Consider the following 21,215-nt stretch of genomic DNA (forward strand, 5'->3'; position numbering starts at 1 on the left):
AATTACACTGCTGAACTTTTTCACAGGCAATGACTATGTTTCTAACTGTAACATTTGGTCTAAACAAATGCCTATAGAGTTCAAACTAAAAACTTCAGTAATTATAAATCAGCATGAACCAAGAAGCCATATATCAACCTTCTGCTTGGCATTCATTTGCATGTTATACTCTTATTTACTTTTTTCCTAGAGGCATGCCATTGGTGAGTCTACATGTAAATTAAATTAAAAAATAGCTAATTGGGAGAATTTTTTATGGCTTCACTTATATCTTTTTAAAAAATTCAATATCCATTTTCTTCATCTCTGATATATTTTTAAATGTATATGTTTTGCTATCATTAAAGATATCATGAAAAGAGTAACACATTTTTCAAAATGATATAAAAAATCAGAACTTTATTGACTTAAATTTACTCAGAATGTATGCAAAGTACTGCAGCTTATGTAGCAAGAGCTTCCCTTTCAGTGGAAAATCTGAATACAAGTATATACAAGTACATGCCACTCAAAGGTATCAAATTGATTAGTGACGATTAAAAACCATTTGAATAGTACACTTCACATTCATACAAAACAATGAAAAATAACCTTTAAAGCAAAATCTTAAAAGTCCAGGTTCTAAGCAAGCAGCATTTTGACAAGTAAAGAAGAGTTGAGCTTCATTTGGGGTTGCATTCATTCTTCTGAGGCCACAAGTAAAGAATTTTTGGATCACTAATTTTAATACTGTGTTCCAAATGCACGCCCTGCATGCATGCACACACAAACACACATACACATTCTCTTTCTCATTCTTATTCTCTCTGCTGCTGCCCTGCCACCCTCCTCCTCGCCCTCCCCCTCTCCTCTCCACATACAGATGTACAGTCATATGAAAGAGAGTACAGGGTAAATAGCAGACAATAAAAACCGGCTGGGGAATTTTATAAACAACATAAAAATCATGAAAACACTTACTTCATCAGCCACCATACACCTGGAAAAAATAAAAATAAAACCAAATTAATGTCTTAATTACCAAAGTCAACCATTTAAAAAGTTTTGATTAAGTGTTGTTGTGTTAAGTAGCTTGCCACAAAACAGTTTACACATTATAGCACTAAGCCAGACAGAGGTGTTTATAAGTGTGAATAAGAATAAGGGCCTTTCCTGACTTACAAGACTCTCCATCTGCCAACGGCATATGGGTATGTGGGACTGCTAGTTTCAGATATGCTGCTGCCCAACGCCCACCCGTGGCAATAGCTACAATGACCCTTCAAAAACGTGAGCAAAACGGCAAGTGATTGTACCAATGACTTCCCTCCTTACTGGTAAGGTTTACTGGTCTAAGGTTTACTGGTCTCCCCTAGAGATTAGAAGAATGCTATATTAAAGTGCATTACCATGTTATACATAAAATTATATTAATACATGCTAATATTATACATGCTAGGCCACTTTCAAGCTGAATTTTGTATTCTACTATTACCAACCTAGATAATATATTAAAAAGCAGAGACATTACTTTGCCAACAAAGGTCTATCTGGTCAAGGCTATGGTTTTTCCAGTGGTCATGTATGGATGTGAGAGCTGAACTGTGAAGAAAGCTGAGCGCCAAAAAACTGATGCTTTTGAAATGTGGTATTGGAGAAGACTCTTGAGAGTCCCTTGGACTGCAAGGAGAGCCAACCAGTCCATCCTAAAGGAGATCAGTCCTGGGTGTTTATTGGAAGGACTGATGCTGAAGCTGAAACTCCAGTACTTTGGCCACCTCATGCGAAGTGCTGACTCATTGAAAAAGACCCTGATGCTGGGAGGGATTGGGGGCAGGAGGAGAAGGGGACAACAGAGGATGAGATGGCTGGATGGCATCACCGACTCGACGGGCATGAGTTTGAGTAAACTCCAGGAGTTGGTGATGGACAGGGAGGCCTGGTGTGCTATGATTCATGGGGTCGCAAAGAGTTGGACACGACTGAGCGACTGAACTGAACTTAACTGATTATTTCACTAAATTTTCTCCTACCTATTCTTTCTTATTAACCTACAGAAGTAAATTCTATCCACTAGAAATTGAGGATGGGGGCATAAACTAAGGTCGTAACCAGAAGAAAAAAGCAAAGAACAAAACAAAGGATAGCAGATATGGTCAAGATCACAAGAGGTCCTTTAGAGACAGTGAGTACAACATAAAGAGAAAAACCAATCTCTTAACCAAGGTGATATCCAGGAAATAAAAAAAAAGAAAGAAAGAAAAACTGGGATATTATAAAAATCAGAAAGGAAAAAAGTTCCTATATGCATTTTTCTCTTTTCTTTAATCCCAATGGCCTTGACATTACACTATATTACATGCTTTCTTTTAACATAAAACACAAATGAAGAATTTGGTAATAAATATATTATTAAGAAATAACCTACAGGTAAAATGGAATTTTGTTCTTAAAATGAAAAAAAGATGGCAGGTTACATATTAGGTTTTTATGGGAAAATAAAATACAAATACGCTAACTGAAATTTAAAACATATGCAAGAGTAACAAGTTTATTACATTTTTTGCAAACAGGCTGGAAAAGTAGAAAACTAAAAAGCAATTCTTTGAAAAATATGACTTATTTCCAGGAAGATTTACATGTATACCTCCTTTTTCATTTTAAAATCCAATTCAGATTTGGTAAAGATGTCATTTGAAGTATATATTATTTATTGAGTGCCTGTCAAGTAATTCAGTAGGGAAGAGAAGGGAGTGACAGAGAATTAGATGGTTGGATGGTGTCACTGACTCAATGGACATGAGTTTGAGCAAAGTCCGGGAGAAGGGGGAGGACAGGGAAGCCTGGCTGCTGCAGTTCATGGGGTTGCAAAGAGTCATACACAACTTAGCGGCTGAACAACATTATGTAACTAGCACTGTCATAAATTCGTGTGCTCAGTCGTGTTCGACTCTCTGCAACCCCATGGACTATAACCCGCTAGCCTCCTCTGTCCACGGGATTTCCCAAGTAACAATACTGGAATGGGTTGCCATTTCCTCCTCCAGGGGATCTTCAAGACCTAGGATCAAACCTGCGGCTCTTGCATTGGCAGGCAGATTCTTTACCACTGAGCCACCTGGGAAGCCCAAGTCCTAGGGATATAGTATTTAAAGGTTTTTCCTCATAAAGGGTGACTGGAAGAACTTCTGACAATGAACAAATAAATGATCCAAGTGGTGATATGCGCCATTAAAAAAACTGAAACAAGGTAAGTGGAATAGGGAATTAAGGGAGTATCTATTTTATAGAGTGGTCAGGAATAATCTTTATGATAAAGCAATTCAAACAGATCTGAATAAGTTGTCACAAATTTAATGAGGAAGGGAATCATGAGAAAATCTGGAGGAAGAGTACTCTCAACAAAGCAATGAGCAAATGCAAGAGCTCTGAGATAAGATGGTTATGATGTAGTTAAGCAAGCGGAGGAAGTCTAATGTGATTAAAATGCACTGAGTCATGGCAAATGGTAGAAAATAAGGTTGGAAGCACCTTAGGTCCTGACCAGGGACAGCCATAGGCAATGGCATGAAGTCTAGATTTCCTTAGAGTCCTTTGGAAGTAAGCAGCATTTAACTTTTTAAAAAGATTACTCTGGCTTCTAGAGAATAAACTGTAGAGGACAAGAGCAGAAACAGAGAGAGCAGATAGGAGGCACCTGAAGTAGAACAGGAGAGGAACAACAATATATGGATGCATGATAGAGACAGAGGTGGTGAAAAGTGGTCAGTTTAGACACATTTTGAAAGCACAGTCAATAGGATATGCTAAACAATTGGAATAGGGATATTATGGATATGAAACAGGGGAAAGAAGTAAAAAATGAATCTTAAGATACTGGCTTAAACAATTAACTGTGAAAAAATGGTGGTAATGCATTCACTGAGAAAGGAAGGGTGAGGAGAACAGCAGGTTTGGAGATCACAATCAAAAGTTCTGTTTAGGGGACTTCCCTGGTGGTCCAGTGGTTAGGACTCCATGCTTCCACTGCAGGGGGCACAGTTCAATCCCTGGTCGGGGAGCTAAGATCCTGCAAGTTGCAGCAAGGTTAAAAAAAAAAAATAGGTTTGGATCTGTAACGTTTCTGGTATCCTTTAGATACCCCAGTTGAACTGTTGGGTGGGGCACAGGATATGTGAGTCAGGGGAATAGCAGGGACTGATATAATAAATCTGAGAGTCATTAGAATGTAAAGGCATTGAAATGAGAAAGGATCAAGGATAGTCTGTAATATAACACCTTGACTGTGGCTTGTTTTCTTTGCCCAACTCCAAGTTCCTTAACTTTCTAAAGTTAAGCAGCTACTGTGACCTGCAGGCTGCTAGATAAGGTTTATGACTCTAGTGAAGTAACATCATAGCTACCTGTTAGGCAGCTAAATCACCCCATGGGTGGTTAACCACTGAAAAACAGCATCGGAGCCCCGGGCAACAACTGACACAACTGATGGCTGTGGATCACTGCCCTGGCTTGGATTTGAAGAATCTGAAGACCTCAGGTGTAAGATTACCTTCCAGCCCTCTGCTTATGCTGGATTCTCCTAACATGAGACCGGTGGGTCTTCCCAACTTTGGAAACCAGGACAGTTCAAGTACCTCAAAGAGCACCGAGCTTCCTTCAGGTATTTCTAGTGGGGCTGACTGTCCTTCAAATTTAGGCACTATATCTGTCCCAACCTCTGGCAGTCCTGCTATTTACAAGTTCAGCAACCAGACTTGATTTCCAATGAGCTATCATAGAAACAGAAATCACTGAAGCTGAAGCTCCAAAACTTTGGCCACCTGATGCGGACAGCTGACTCATTGGGAAAGACCCTGGTGAAGACTGAAGACAGAAAGAGAAGAGGGCGACAGAGAATGAGAGACAGTTGGATGGCATCACCAATTCAACGGACATGAACTTGGGCAAACTCTGGGAGATGATGAGGGACAGGGAAGACTGGTGGGCTGCAGTCCATGGGGTTGCAAAGAATCAGACACAACTTGGTGACTGAACAACAACAATAACAATCATAGAAAAATAACTGATCATGTGAGGGCCTCCATCATCTGAAAGAGCAGAATACAAGTAAATAATCAGAACATATATCTAGGGAAAGAGAAGCGCTAGAAAGACTAAACACCTGCACAGAAATTGTTATAGCACCTAAACAAATTCTAATGCAGCACACACACACTCCCTTCCATGATTTCCAAACTAAAATAAGTAAATTTTTTTAAAAGATGATTATTACTGACAGCTAAATCAGTAGACTACGAAATGAAGTGCAAAGAAAAATCACTTGAAGAACAGAACCTGAAAACTAATGTGAAAAATTGGTGTTCAAAAGGAGAAAGGACACAATGTATGAAGGAGAAGCAAAAATTAAGTAAATAAAAGAAAATTTCTTTGGGCTAAAGAAAACACCTCTGATGGATAACCGAAATGGGGAACCACATTTCAGGGTGAGCCGAAAAGAAAAGACAAATATCTACTCACATCCTTATAAAATTCATTAATCTTATGAATAAAAAGAAAACCTTGTAAGTATTCAGACTGAAAGAAAAATTATCAATAAAGGAAAAAAAACAACTGCACTGCACTTTTATCATCAACATCAGAAACTAAAAAACAATGGAAGCTAATCTAGACTACTTGAAAGGAAAGAACTCATGAGTCTTATGTCCAGTTGAGATACCCATTAATTAAAAGGGATAGCAAAAAGACATGCAGCTAATCAAGATCCCCAAGATTATATCACTTAAGCAAACCATTTGAAGAAAAATACTTGAGAAAAAAAAAGTTTTTTTAAAAAAACTTTAAACATAAAAAACATAAAACATAAAAACACCTTAATATAGATTCAAGATAGAAGATGAAAAGGAAATATGATTGGCAATGAACCTATATATACATGAATTTAGTGGATGATGTATATTCTAAATGAAGACTCTAAAAGTGGAAGGACATCACTCTACAATCTGAAAGTGCAAAACTGACGGGAGGCAACAAAGGAGAGGGAATACTAAAATTATCCTAAAGCAGAATACTAAATTTGTTCTTGTTTAGTCGCTATGTCGTGTTCAACTCATCCGCAATCTCATGGAATGTGTAGCCCACCAGGCTCCTCTGTCTATGGGATTTTCCAGGCAAGAATACTGAGGTGAGTTTCCATTTCCCTCTTTCACTGGATCTTCCCAACCCAGGGATCAAACCCACATCTCCTGCACTGGTAGGCAGATTCTTTACCACTGAGCCACCAGGGAAGCTCCAGAAAACCAAATAAGTTATGTTTAAAGTCAGGAGACTAAATGAGATCACGTAGGAAGAAGAGAGCTACTGACAGAGCCCTGGAGTGCTCCAACAATAAGAGATCACAAAAGGGAGAAGGATCCAGCAAAGGAAACTGAGGAGGATCCAGTAATATAAAAAGATACAAGAAGAATGTAGTGACCTTGAAGCCAAGTTAAGAAACTGTTTTGGGAAGGAGCTAATGAACAACTATGACAAATAGTGCTGACAAGTCTAGTGAAATGCAGTCTAAGAATAGATCATTTGATTTGGCAAGAGATTATTTACAGCCCTGACAAGAGCAACTTTGACAGAACAGTTCAGTTCAGTCGCTCAGTCATGTCCGACTCTCTGCGACCCCATGAATCGCAGCACGCCAGGCCTCCCTGTCCATCACCAGCTCCCGGAGTTTACTCACACTCATGCCCATCGAGTCGGTGATGCCATCCAGCCATCTCATCTTCTGTCGTCCTCTTCTCCTCCTGCCCCCAATCCCTCCCAGCATCAGGGTCTTTTCCAATGAGTCAACTCTTCGCATGAGGTGGCCAAAGTACTGGAGTTTCAGCTTCAGCAAGAGTCCTTCCAATGAACACCCAGGACTGATCTTCTTGAGGATGGACTGGTTGGATCTCCTTGCAGTCCAAGGGACTCTCAAGAGTCTTCTCCAAAACCACAGTTCAAAAGCATCAATTTTTTGACAGAACAGTAGGGAACAAAAGCCTCACCTGAAAGCGTTCAGGAGACAATGGAAACAGAAGAAAGGCAGAGACCGAGTAGAGATTACTGTCTTAAGGAATTATCCTGTGCGGGGAACAAATAAATATGGTAGTAGCTCAAAAGAAAACTAGGGAACAGAGAAGATATTTTAAAAAGACAAAATAGTATACATAACCCAATCACTGACTCTATGAGTGTAACATCTGTGGATCAGACACTAGGCAATCAAGTTAAGACAGCAAATAAAAAAGGTCAAGTAGCTATGCATGAAGATGGTAACAGAAGAAGTAGAAATGAATGGGGTTCTCCTGCAAAAACTGTTAAAAAAAAAAATAGGAAGGAATTTTTTTCATGGCTACAACCTTGGGAAGCACTCTTATTCTGAAAGCAAAGGGAAGGAACTAAAAATATTTATGGAGGTAGAAAACAAGGTTCAGGGACTAAGAAGTCCAGAGGATACAAATTTCAAAACAGGGCAAATGGGTTAACAGTGTCAAATGCTGCAAAGGATGACTAAAGGCCACCATACTAAGTTATAAGGAGCTCACCTGTAAGTTCACTTGCAGTTCTCATTTGTTAGAGGATTGTTGATAGTAAAAAAAAAAAAAGAAAAAAAAAAGGTGGGGGGCAGGCAACAGATACAGAGTAATCAGAAAGGAATTTTGGTAGCAAAAAGCAAAAAAACAAGAGAAAAACTAAAAACAGGGAAATAGCCATATAACATGTTGGAAACCTGAACAGTGGGCATGAAGTCAACATTGAGAAGGAAAACAATAAAAATGGCTGGTGGAGACCAAAATATAAAAAGTGAAAGTACAGCTAATCCAATTTCTCACTTCACAGAAACTTTATATCATATCTGAATGAAACTAAAGTCTAAACTTTAATTGTAAATGAAGGACTGCTCATAATCACATTATATCCATAGAAATATAAATAGTTTTTTTTTCTCCCACTAGGAAATAGCAAATACAATCCTTTAACCTACAGTTAAAAAGAAAACTTCCTTAATTAAAGAATATGCATTTTATTTGTCAAACCTGGTTTGGTATGCCAATAGCTATATAATTTTATCTGAATTTAAAAAGCAATTCAGTTTTCCATTTTCATAAAAAATAAATAATATTCTTTGTTCCAAATTCATTGTTAATTGCTTGAATCATAGCTTATCCAGCATGGCTGTAGACATCAGAAAAGCGACTTTCCATTTCACTGAGTTGTTTCCAAAATCTTGAGGCTCCTTACATTAATCACCACTTACAGTATCCAGACATCTATATTCTAGTATTTGCAGCAGCCATATCTATGGATGCACATGTTCAGTGTTAGCTATTTTAAACCCCAAATTTAAATACAGGTAGAAAAGAGAAAACTGAACAGCATTATACTTTCCTAACAATCACTTTATACACCAACTAAATTTCTAATCTAAGACTCATTGAACTGAATAATGTGTGTTTAATTGGAAGCTTTTCTCCAATTTCTTTATATTAAAAAAAAAACACCTTTTCAATAATTAACACCCATATTTCTTTTGAATAAATCGAGTCAAAAAGAAAACAGAAAAATTCTCCAAGAGAATATCTTGATGACATTGAGAATTTAATGCTCTAATTCTGTATGAAAAACCTGGATAGTGTATTGAAAAGCAGAGACACTGCCTTGCTGACAAAGGTCCATATAGTCAAGCTATGGCTTTTCCAGTAGTCACGGATGGATATGCGTTCAACCATAAAGAAGGCTGAGCACCGAAGAACTGACGCTTTAGAATTGTAGTGCTGGAGAAGACTCTTGAGAGTCCCTTGGATAGCAAGGAGATCAAACCAGGCAATCCTGAGGGAAATCAATCCTAAATATTCCTTGGAAGGACTGATGCTGAAGCTGAAGTTCCAATACTTCGGCCACCTGACTGATGCTGGGAAGGACTGGGGGCAGGAGGAGAAGGGGACGACAGATGATGATATGGTTGGATGGCATCACTGACTTGATGGACGTGAGTTTGAGCCAACTCAAGAAGACAGAGAAGGACACAGAAGCCTGGTGAGCTGCAGTTCATAGGGTCCCAAAGGGTCAGACACAAGTTAGTGACTGAACAACACATTCTGTTTTGAATCAGAAGTACAGAATTCAGGACTCAGTACATGAAAGCAGAATCTGCTTAATCAATTACCATGCATGCCATGACCTCAAATGTGGGCTATTAGCCCAGGAAGAACACTGACTTTTCGGATATTCATATGAAACTGTCCAGTAGCAGGAATCAACAATTTAATATGGTTAATATAATACCACACCACCCTTTGCTGCTACTGCTAAGTCACTTCAGTTGTGTCCGACCCTGTGCGACCCCATAGATGGCAGCCCACCAGGCTCCCCCGTCCCTGGGATTCTCCAGGCAAGAACACTGGAGTGGGTTGCCATTTCCTTCTCCAATACATGAAAGTGGAAAGTGAAAGTGAAATCACTCAGCTGTGTACCACCCTTAGCCACCCCATGGACTGCAGCCCACCAGTCTCCTCCGTCCAGGGGATTTTCCAGGCAAGAGTACTGGAGTGCGTTGTCATTGCCTTCTCTGATACCACCCTTTAGTATGGTATATTTGACCAATGCTAACTTAATGTTAGTCAACAAAGGTCCATACAGTCAAAGCTATGGTTTTTCCAGTAGTCATGTACAGATGTGAGAGTTGTACCATAAAGATGGCTGAGACCAAAGAATTGATGCTTTTGAATTGTGGTACTGGAGAAGACTCTTGAGAGTCCCTTGGATAGCAAGGAGTTCAAATCAGTCAATCCTAAAGGAAGTTAACCCTGAATATTCATTGGAAGGACTGATGCTCAAGCTCCAATACTCTGGTCACCTGATGGGAAGAGCCAACTCAGAAAAGACTGATGTTGGGAAAGATTGAAGGCAGGAGAAGAAGGGGGCAAAAGAGGATGAGACGGCTGGATGGCATCACTGGATTTGCTCACATGAGTTTGAGGAAACTCTGGGAGATAGTGAAAGACAGGGAAGTCTGGTGTACTACAGTCCATGGGGTGGCAAAGACTTGGACATGACTTAGCAACTGAACAACAAATTAATGTTACTTTAATAAACCCACCCACTACTCCCTATAGACTAAGCCACGGGGCCAGGAGTTCAGAGAACCAAGTCACATTTTTTCTAGCTATAGCCGTATCTTAAAATCCCTTACCCGTAACTATCAAAATTCAACATGATAAAATGGCCTGTGTTTTATTTGTTTAGTTCTAGCATTATTTACTTTTGCAATTGGGGATACATTATATCCACATGATTTAAAAGGTACAAAAGCAGAAAATCTTTCTCCAATCCCTATTCCTCAAGGGTGTCCCAGACATTGGCTGTAACCAATTTCTTGTGTAGCTTTCTGGCAATAGGCTCTGTGAATACAAGTTAATATATGTGTGTGCATGTGTATACAGTATATATATATATATACAGATAGATAGATAGACAGATATGCATGTGTGTCACAGATAATAACTTAAGATTTACACCTTTCCTAATCTTACATAAAATCCCTAAAGTCCACAATATAATACTGTAACATGATATTAACATGCAACATAAAAGGGGGAAAAAAAAATTGAGGTTGAAAATTAGAAAAAACAAAAAATTTCTTGCTTTGACAAACGGTAAATATATGTGGTCAGGAAACCCCCTGCATCAGCTCTCAACTAGCTTGATTTTTCATACTGTCTGCTAGAACAACACTTTCTGGAAAAGATCTCCTGGGCCTCCCAGCCACTCTTCTCCTCCTAGCTTTCATCTCTGCCCCATTTCCTGGTGCCTCTTCTGCTACTCAACCTCTTTCGTGTTCAATCTTCAGTCATACTCTCCTTGTGCTCCTCCTAAATTCCTAAGGCTATCGTTCATTCTCATAGTTTTAAGTACCACACAAACACAAGTCCTAAATCTATATCCTAAGGCTTTTACAATATACTCCAGACAGATGCACATTGAAAACCTCTTTTTGGAACTTTTCCCTGAATATCCTTAAGTTATTATGGCATAGGATGCATGTTTATATTTGAAACTGAAGCTAATTAAGCACTTGATTAAAAAACAAAGACAATCAAACCTCTAGAGGGATTATTTAAACAATGGACTTGAGTCTGTGACTCTTACCCTTGGGTTAGAAATTTCTGTTAAAAATAAAAACTACAAAACAGCAGTATTTATTTTGTTTGTGAATCAAATCAGTCAGCCACATTTCTGTAAAAGCTTAAAACACTGCTCTTATTTGCAAGCATATAGTTAAACATATACTAGATCTCTATCGCCAGTTTCTTAGTCTCATCTGTTTTATGAAATGACTAAGCCAAGTTTGAGATCAAACCAGTTAATCCTAAAGGAAATCAACTCTGAAAATTCACTGGAAGGACTGATTCTGAAGTTGAAGACTTAATACTTTGGCCACCTGATGTGAAGAGCTGACTCACTGGAAAAGACCCTGAAGCAGGTGAGAGAGGATGAGATGATGGCATCACCGACTCAGTGGACATGAGTCTGAGAAAACTCTGGGAGATAGTGACGGACAGGGAAGTCATGCGTGCTGCAGTCCATGGGGTCGCAAAGACATGACTTAGCGACCGAACAACAAGTCAAGTAAGCTATGCTGGGATAAAATGAGGTAATACATTGTAAATAAAAAGATACTATAAAAACTTTAGTGCTGTTATGATGGTGATAGTAAGTTCTGTTCAATAAACTCCAAATAACGATGTTCACTGTCAGAAAGTAAGTACTGGCAACAACCAAAGGGAAGATACAAAAGACGATGGGCTTCCTTGGTGGCTCACTGGCAAAGAATATGCCTGCGATGCAGGAGACGCGGGTCCCATTCCTAGGTCAGGAAGATCCCCTGCAGAAGGAAATGGCAAACCACACTTGTATTCTTGCCTTGAAAATTCCACAGACAGTGCAGCCTGGTGGGCTACAGTCTATGGGGTCTCAAAAGAGTAGGACACAACTTCGTGACTAAACAACAGAGGGAAAAATAAATAAATAAATAAACAACAGAGGGCAGTGGCTTCCAATTTAGCCATTATGAATGGAAGGAAATGTGACGACTTTAAAAACTGGTTTTATAAACACTGTTTCCATGAGGATGCAGTGCAAGGAAAGAAACAACTCAAAATGGCTTAACCACTAAAGAGAATTAATATATCACATGATATATAATGAGAAATTCAGGGTGGGATGATTCCAGGTGATTAATTCAGTAGCCTACTCATGTCATCTTTCTGCTGGTTCATCCTAAGTAGCTCCAGAGAACATATCCTTACCCACCAATGTTCAGAGACACATAGAAGGTACATCCAAAGAATTCTAGACTCTGTTGACAGGGAAGGAAGAGGAGAAAGATTTTACGTGAAGCAACCCACATCTGCTATACATGTTATGACTTTGAAAAACAGACTAAGATGACATTTAGTGTATTCTTTTGTGTTAGTTCTTTTTACCCATTATGAAACACCAATCACACATAGGAAGGACATAAAAGTCCGGTAATAATTTCAAGGTACATAAGAGATGTAGAGGAGTATAAGAAAATCTGTGTGTATACCAACAACCCAATGAAGTTTCAAAAAGAATTGCTTTTCCTGTTCATGAGTTTTTTAAAAATTAAACTAGCCCCTAATGTTTGATAATATCTTGAAATATTATGCTTCATTAGTCTGACTTCATTAGCACAAAATTACCCTGTAACTTCTACGAATAAAGAGCAAAACAGGAAATAGTGTCTGCATCCTTCTAGGTGGTTTAAAAAAATGGTGTATCTTAGCTGTTTTGAGAGAATTATTATTGTTTTCAGAGTGTATAATAATTTCCCCTGGGCCATTACACCACATGTTAGTTTTCACACAATTATTTATTATTATTTATAAAACTGCAGGTCAAAAAAAGGTGAATATTCCTCCAATAATTAGTGGGAGAATTTTAAGGGATTAATTAGACAATAACATTCATTAGAATATTTTGGAGTTAAAAACAAAAATACAATTCATATATGAAAAGCAACTAAGAAGTAGTTCAGGTCTGCCTGACCTAGTCTAAAGTGACTGTGTGCTGAGTCACTCAGCTGTATCCAGCTCTTTGTGACTCCAAGGACAGTAGCCCACCAGGCACCTCTGTCCATGAGATTCTCCAGGCAAGGATACTGGAGTGGGTAGCCATTCCCTTCTCCAGGGGATCATTCCAACCCAGGTCTCCCTCATTGCAGGCAGATTCTTTACCAGCTGAGCCACCAGAGAAGCCCTATTTATAAGTACTAAAAATGATTTACAGTAATAAAATTACTTAATAAAGACATGCGCACCATTGATGGGGAAGCCCTCTTGTGGCTCAGACAGTAAAGATGCTTAAATATTCTGAGGTAGATGGAGAACAAATGACCGAGCGACTGAACTGAGATGGAGAGATAAGTTAAATAGCTTTATTACAAGCAGAATTCTCTCAAAATATGGATATAAAATGATCTTTTGCTTAAAAATTTCTTTTAGCCTATATTTTAGATTTATTGAATTATATATTAATAAAGCCTGAGCACTTTTATTACTGTCTCAAGTGTGTGGACCTGTGAGGCTGAATTAGTGGAAGCACATATTAAAAATTATTTTAAATTTCAATAGCCACCAAGCACATGATATTCATTAATATTCATTTGGTCATTCACCAGATATACCTTTGAACACCAGGCATAGTGCTAGGCCTTTTATCTGAGCAAGATGCAAACATATAAGCAATAAGTGTACTAAGTGTTACTAATGTTATAGTAGAAGTGCTTTCAAGGTCAAGACAAAGGCCAAAGACAGGAGTAGTCACTTCTATCTAAGTGTGCAATGAAAGTTACATTCAAAAGGATATGACGAAACATTAAAATATTGACTGGTTTCAGAATGAATGCCTCAAGCAGGGCCTCATATTTGAGTAATCATCAAACTTAATTCAAAGGAAAATATTCTCCCAAAACCTTATTATTAATTAAAAAAAAATTATGTCAAATAAGTAGAAACCCAAAACTAGGAACAAACTCCTTATACTTGCAGATTTTAGAAAGTATTCTAAAAATGAGAACACATTTACAAAATGAGGAGTAAACCACAAAATAAAAACAATTCAACTTAACAATATTAATTTGATAGATGGTATCATTTTGCAGAATTTAAACTGATGCCTTGGGACTTTATGGTAAAAAGAAATAGACTTCTGCCTACTTAATATTTAAGCTGTATCCATATCCTGTATTTACCTCTGTAAGGAGAGGGAATTGAGAACAGCCACACAAATAAAATGCCACACAGTAATGACCAAAATAGATAGGACTATTTTCCCCATTACTTTGCCTCTCCTGCTACATATCAGGAAGCTTGGAGTTAGTAGTGTCTGTAGAGCAGCAGCCAAGATGTCAAAGCCACACCTCTACAATCTTCTCATTCTTTCTTCCTAGCAGGCCATAAGATAGCTGCTACAGTTCCAAGTTTGGCATCCTTCTTTGATGCAAGAAGAAAAGAAAAGGACAAAAGGGTACATCCCAACTGAGTTGACCCTATTTTAACAAGTTTTCCCAGAATCACTATCTAGAAACTTTAGCTACTAATGTTTCATTGGCCATACTGTCACAGAACCACTCCTAGTTGAAATGGAGCTTAGAAAAGAGGGGTTTTGGCTGGGCATTTAGACTCTACCCCCCAGGGTTGAGTCAGTGAGGGTAAAGGGAAAAGGGATTTGGGGAAAGTAACATCATTGTTGTTGTTGAGTCACTCAGTCATGTCCCACTCTTTTCAACCCCATGGACTGCAACACACCAGGCTTTCCTGTCCTTCACTATTTCTCAGAGTTTGCAAAAGCTCATATCCATTGAATCGGTGATGCCATCCAACAGGCTCATCCTCTGCTATCCCCTTCTCCTGCCTTCAATCTTTCCCAGCATCAGGGACTTCTCTAATGAGTTGGCTCTTCCCATCAGGTGGCCAAAGAATTGGAGTTTCAGCATCCAAAGAATAGTCAGAATTGATTTCATTTAGGATTGACTGGTTTAATCACCTTGCAGTCCAAGGGACTCCCCAATACCACAGTTCAAAAAGATAAATTCTTTGGCACTCAGCCTTCTTTATGGTCCAACCCCCAAAGTCTGTCACTGTTTCCCCATCTATTTGCCATGAAGTGATGGGACCAGATGTCATGATCTTCATTTTTGAATGTTGAATTTTAAGCCAACTTTTTCACTCTCCTCTTTCACTTTCATCAAGAGGCTTTTTAGTTCCTCTTCACTTTCTGCCTTAAGGGTGGTGTCATCTGCATATTTGAGGTTATTGGTATTTCTCCCAGCAATCTTGATTCCAGTTTGTGCTTCCTCCAGCCCAGCGTTTCTCATGATGTATTCTGCATATAAATTAAATAAGCAGGGAGACAATATACAGCCTTGACATACTCCTTTTCCCATTTGGAACCAGTCTGTTGTTCCATGTTCAGTTCTAACTGTTGCTTCCTGACCTGCATACAGGTTTCTCAAGAGGCAGGTCAGGTGGTCTGGTATTCCCATCTCTTTCAGAATTTTCCAGTTTGTTGTGATCCACACACTCAAAGGCTTTGGCATAGTCAATAAAGCAGAAGTAGATGTTTTTCTGGAACTCTCTTGTTTTTTTGATGATCCAACAGATGTTGGCAATTTGATCTCTGGTTCAGAGGAACCTTTTCTGAACCTTTTCTAAAACCACCTTGAACATCTGGAAGTTCACGGTTCACATACTGTTGAAGTCTGACTTGAAGAATTTTGAGCATTACTTTACTAGCATGTGAGATGAGTGCAACTGTGTGGTAGTCTGCACATCCTTTGGCATTGCCTTTCTTAGGATTGGAATGAAAATGAACATTTTCCAGTCCTGCGGCCACTGCTGAGTTTTCCAAATTGCTGGCATATTGAGTGTAGCATGTCAACAGCATCATCTGTTAGGATTTGAAATAGCTCAAATGGGATTCCATCACCTCCACTAGCTTTGTTCCTAGTGATGCTTCCTAAGGCCCACTTGACTTCGCATTCCAGAATGTCTGGCTCTAGGTGAGTGATCAAATCATCGTGATTATTTGGGTTATGAAGAGCTTTTTTGTATAGTTCTTCTGTGTATTCTGCCACCTATTCTTAATATCTTCTGCTTCTGTTAGGTCCATACGATTTCTGTCCTTTATTGAGCCCATCTTTGCATGAAATGTTACTTTGGTAGCTCTAATTTTCTTGAAGAGATCTTAGTCTTTCCCATTCTGTTGTTTTCCTCTATTTCTTTGCACTGATCACTGAGAATGGCTTTCTTATCATACTCAGCATTTCTCATGATGTACTCTGCATATAAGTTAAGTAAGCAGGGTGACAATATACAGCCTTGATATACTCCTTTCCCAATTTGGAACCAGTCCATTGTTCCATGTCAGGTTCTAACTGTTGGTTCTTGACCAAAATACAGATTTCTCAGGAGGCAGGTAAGGTGACCTGGTATTCCCATCTCTTTAAGAATTTCCCAGTTTGCTGTGACCCACACAGTCAAAGGCTTCAGCGTAGTCAATGAAGCAGATGTTTTTCTGGAATTCTCTTGCTTTTTTTAGGATCCAACGGATGTTGGCAATTTGATCTCTGGTTCCTCTGCCTTTTGTAAATCCAGCTTGAACATCTGCAAGTTCTCGGTTCACATACCGTTGAAGCCTCGTTTGGAGAATATCATGGTCTGCCACAAATTCCAAGGCTAAGTTTAAGAAGCGATTTGGAAACAATGTAGACACCTCTATCACATAAAGATCAAGTTGTCTCCAAGGTGTTACAGAAATCTATATCAAACAGATACATAACTATGCCTGTAATTCAGAGGAGAAAGAGTCTTCATCCTAAGGACTATTATAGTTACCAATACATTAAAGTTTGGAGGCTAAAAAAAGCAATCAGTTCCATGACAAGTATAATGTTCTACATGCATGTACCCCTATGTGCCAGGTGATAGCTCAATTAGTCCCCTTTTCTCTATTCTACCTTTCTTAAAAACAGTAAAATTCTTTCTTCATTCAGCATTGCACAATAAGATGCATTTGGTATAGGTGTATGGGGGAGGAGAAGAGATGCTTCATACAATCCTAAATGCAACTGGGAGTACCAAATATACACGTTTGATTTTAAAGCAGTTATTCAGATAATCCAAAATATTCTTATAGTACTATTCTTTGGATTATACTCTACAGGAAAATGCAGCACCTAAAGAGAATTCCCACTCCCTTAAAAGAAGAGTTTGCATATTAGTGTTCATCAGTCAAAACCAGCCTATCAATTTTTTAAAATAAATTTTATTGGAAGACAGTCCTGTTCATTCATTTAAACAATATTAAATGGCTGCTCATGTGCAACAAAAACAGAAATGAGTACTAGAGATTGTATGACACACAAACTCTAAAATATTTATTATCTGGCCCTTTAAAGAAAAAGTTTGCAAATCTCTATCTTAGAATGCAACTGTGGTGACCTAAAGGTAATTTCTGGCACAGAGTCAATGGATTATGATTTTGGCTTGATACTTAAATCTTTCTATTAAGACTGGATGAAGAAAAAAAAAATGTGGATTTATCAAAAGAGTGAACACACAGAGCACATGCCAATAGATGCAATTTTATAAGGAATAAAATATTGAGTATATAAACAGAACTGTTATAAATTCACAATTGAAGAACACAAAATAATAGTTGAAAACTAAATCAGATCCCATAGATAGAAAGAGCTACAATGTTATGAAGATAGCCGATTAGAGAAAAGTTATTTCAAACTGATAGAATCTTACAGTTTACTCCCTCTGACTAAATACTGAGATCTTTCTCTTTCAAAAGCATATTATCAGCATTCTTTACAAGTAACACTCAAACAATTCAATTATAAGTGAACACAGAATATTAAGCAATAATTCATACTATCTTGACATCATAATCTTATGACTTAAAATATCTAAAAAATGATCTAATTTTGTATATGCTTTTAAGAGCATAGATTGAAAGACTATAAAAGGCAATCTAGAAATTGAGGTGAGATACTCTAACAACTAAAATTTATGTGTCTTCATTTCAATTCCTTCCTACTCCATAAACCTTGAATCTGTGATCTTATTTTTCACAACAGGGTACATATTTTTAAAATCTGTGAATTTCAGTTGATGGCATACTCAATATATCATCTGTTGAATGAACTCTTAAAGATCTAATGCTATCTGAGGTTGCTGCTTAAAAATACCGTATTACTTTTCTTTTTTCCAGGTTTTTGAGGTATGATTTGCAAGTTAAAAAATGCATATGTTTAAGATATACAATATGATATTTTAATGTCTGTATGAAGTGTGAAAGTGAAAGTCGCTCAGTTGTGTCCAACTCTTTGTGACCTCATGGACTATATAGTCCATGGGATTCTCCAGGCCAGAATACTGGAGTGGGTACCCTTTCCCTTCTCCAGGGGATCTTCCCAACCCAGGGATCGAACCCAGGTCTCCCGCATTGCAGGCGGGTTCTTCACCAGCTGAGCCACAAGGGAAGCCCAAGGATACTTGAGTGGGTAGCCTATCCCTTCCCCAGGGGGTCTTCCCGACCCAGAAATGGAGCTGGGATCTGCTGCATTACAGGCAGATTCTTTACCAACTGAGCTATGACGGAAGCCTTAATATATGTAAAACATCACAATCAAGTTAATTAACATAATCATCACCTCCCACAGTTACCATTTTTTGTGTGTATGTGGTGAGAACACTTGAGATCTACCCTCATAGCAAACTGCATGTATATATTAACTACAGTCACCATGCTGTAAATTAGGTATCCAGAACCTATTCATCTTATAACTACAGTTTGTACCCTTTGACCAATTATCTCCCCTTCCTCCCACTCCCTAGCTCTTGGTAACCACCATTTAGTCTCTTTTATTATGAATCTGATTTTTGCTTTTTTAGATTCCACATATAAGTTAACCATGCAGTGTTTGTCCTTTTGTGTCTAGCTTATCTTATTTAGGATAATGCCCTTTAGATCTATGTTGTCATAAGTTAAAAGACTACCTTCATTTTTAAAGATGAATAATACTCCATTATATATAGAAATAATATTTTCCTTATTCACACATCCATCAATAGGTATCTTATTTTAGTTACTGTGAATACTGCTTATAATAAAGATGGAAGTGCAAATATCTCTTCCAGACAGTGATTTCATTTTCTTTGGATATATGTACTCAGAAGTGAGACAGCTGGATCATATGGTAATTTTATGTTTTCTTTTTTTTTTGGTAGTTCTATTTTTAATTTTTTGAGGAACCTCCATACAATTTCCCATAATGGGTGTATCAATTTACATTGCCACTAATGGGACACAAAGATTCACTTTTTCTCCATATCCTTACCAGTACTTGTTATCTTTTGACATTTTGATAACAACAGTTCTAACAGGTATGAGGTGATATCTCATTGTGATTTTTATTTGTATTTCCTTGCAGGTTAGTGAAGTTAAGCACCTTTTCATACACCTGTTGGCTACTTGTATGTCTTCTTTGGAAAAATGTCTATTGAAGAGCTTTGCCATTTTTAGATCATATTATTTATTTTTTTGCTTTGGTGTTTTTTTTTTCTTTTTGCTATTGAGTTTTATGTGTTCCTTTAGATATTTTGGATATTAACTCTTTAATGGATATATGGTTTGCAAATATTTTCTTCCATTTCATAGGTTGCCTTTTCATTTTGTTGATTATTTCCTTTGCTGAGCAGAACTTTTTAGTCTGATGTAATTTCGCCGACTTATTTTTCGCTTTTGTTGTTAAATTGAAGCAACTCATTACCTTGGCCAATAACCAGGAGCTTACCCACTATGTTTTCTTTCAAGAGTGTTACAGTTTCAGATTTTATGCTTAAGTCTTTAATACATTTCCAGTTGATTTTTGCATATAGTATAAGGATACAATTTTGTTCTTTTGCCTGTGGAAATCCAGTTTTCCCAATATCATTTATTGAAGAGACTGTCTTTTCCCCATGGGCATCTCCACAGAAGATTACTTGAATGCACATGTATTGCTTTATTTCTGGGCTCTCTATTCTGTTCTACTGGTCTATATTTATGTTTTTACGCCAGCACAATCATTTCTGGATTATTATACCTTTGTAATACTATTTGACCCTTGAACAACATGGGCTCAAACTGCGTAGGTCCACTTATACATGGTTTTTGTTTTTTGTTTGTTTTTTCAGTAGTAAACACTACAGTAGAACACAATTCCTGGTTGGTTGACTCTGCAGATGTGGAGGAACAGTGGATGTGGAGGGCAAATGATAAGTTATGCACTTCCAACTATGTCCCCCAACATCTGCATCGTTCAAGGGTCAACTGTAATTTGAAATCAGTAAGTGTGATTCCTCCAGCTTTGTTCTTTTTCAAGATTATTTTGACTATTCAAGTTGTTTTGTGGTTCCACAGGAATTTTAGGATTTGTTTTCTTGTGAAAAATGCCATTGTAATATTGATAGAGATTTCACTTAATCAGTAGATTGACTTGGGTAGTACAAACATTTTAATAATTTTTCCAACGTATGAACACAGAATATATTTACATTTATTTATATCTTTAATTTCTTTCATCAACATTTTATAGTTTTCAGTGTATAGATCTTTCACCTCCTTATATAAAATAAGTATGTTATACATTTTTGATGCTATTGTACATGGAATTTTCTTAATTTTATCTTTTTGAAAGTTTGTTAGCATAGTATAGAAACACAGCTTAATTTTGTACACTGATTTTGTATCCTACAACATTACTAACTTTCTTAGTTTTAACACTTTTATGACAAAGTCCCTATAGTTTTTCATATCTAAGATCATGTCATCTACATTTTATATCACCTACATGTCAGAGGATTTTACTTCTTTTTGGATTTGTGTGCCTTCTATTTCTCTTTTAAAAATTTTTACTTCATATTGGAATATAGTTGACTAACAAATACTGTGTTAGTTTCAGGTATACATCAGAATGATTCAGTCATACCATGTATATTTATCTATTCTTTTTCAAATTCTTTTCCTATTTAGGTTGCTATATAATATTGAGCAGAATTCCCTGTGCTATATAGTACGTCCTTGTTGGTTATACATTTTTAAAAAATTATGTATTTATTTTTTTGGCTGAA

The 21,215-nt window shown here is 37.5% G+C and overlaps 1 protein-coding gene across 4 annotated transcripts in view; it reads right to left on the reverse strand.

Annotated features, from left to right (window-relative positions):
- The window catches only part of ZRANB3 (zinc finger RANBP2-type containing 3), a 264,527-nt gene that overhangs the window by 157,032 nt on the left and 86,280 nt on the right, over positions 1 to 21,215 (reverse strand). For 3 of the 4 annotated variants that reach the window (XM_065931454.1, XM_065931453.1, XM_065931455.1), the window contains one exon: positions 961 to 979. The exons of the other annotated variant lie outside the window; for it this stretch is intronic. In XM_065931454.1, the coding sequence (XP_065787526.1) occupies positions 961 to 979 (19 nt within the window). The remainder of the gene's footprint in view (positions 1 to 960; positions 980 to 21,215) is intronic. 4 annotated transcript variants of the gene reach the window in all.

Source organism: Muntiacus reevesi, chromosome 3 (genome assembly GCF_963930625.1).
Source record: "Muntiacus reevesi chromosome 3, mMunRee1.1, whole genome shotgun sequence".
Classification (NCBI taxonomy): Eukaryota; Metazoa; Chordata; class Mammalia; order Artiodactyla; family Cervidae; genus Muntiacus; species Muntiacus reevesi.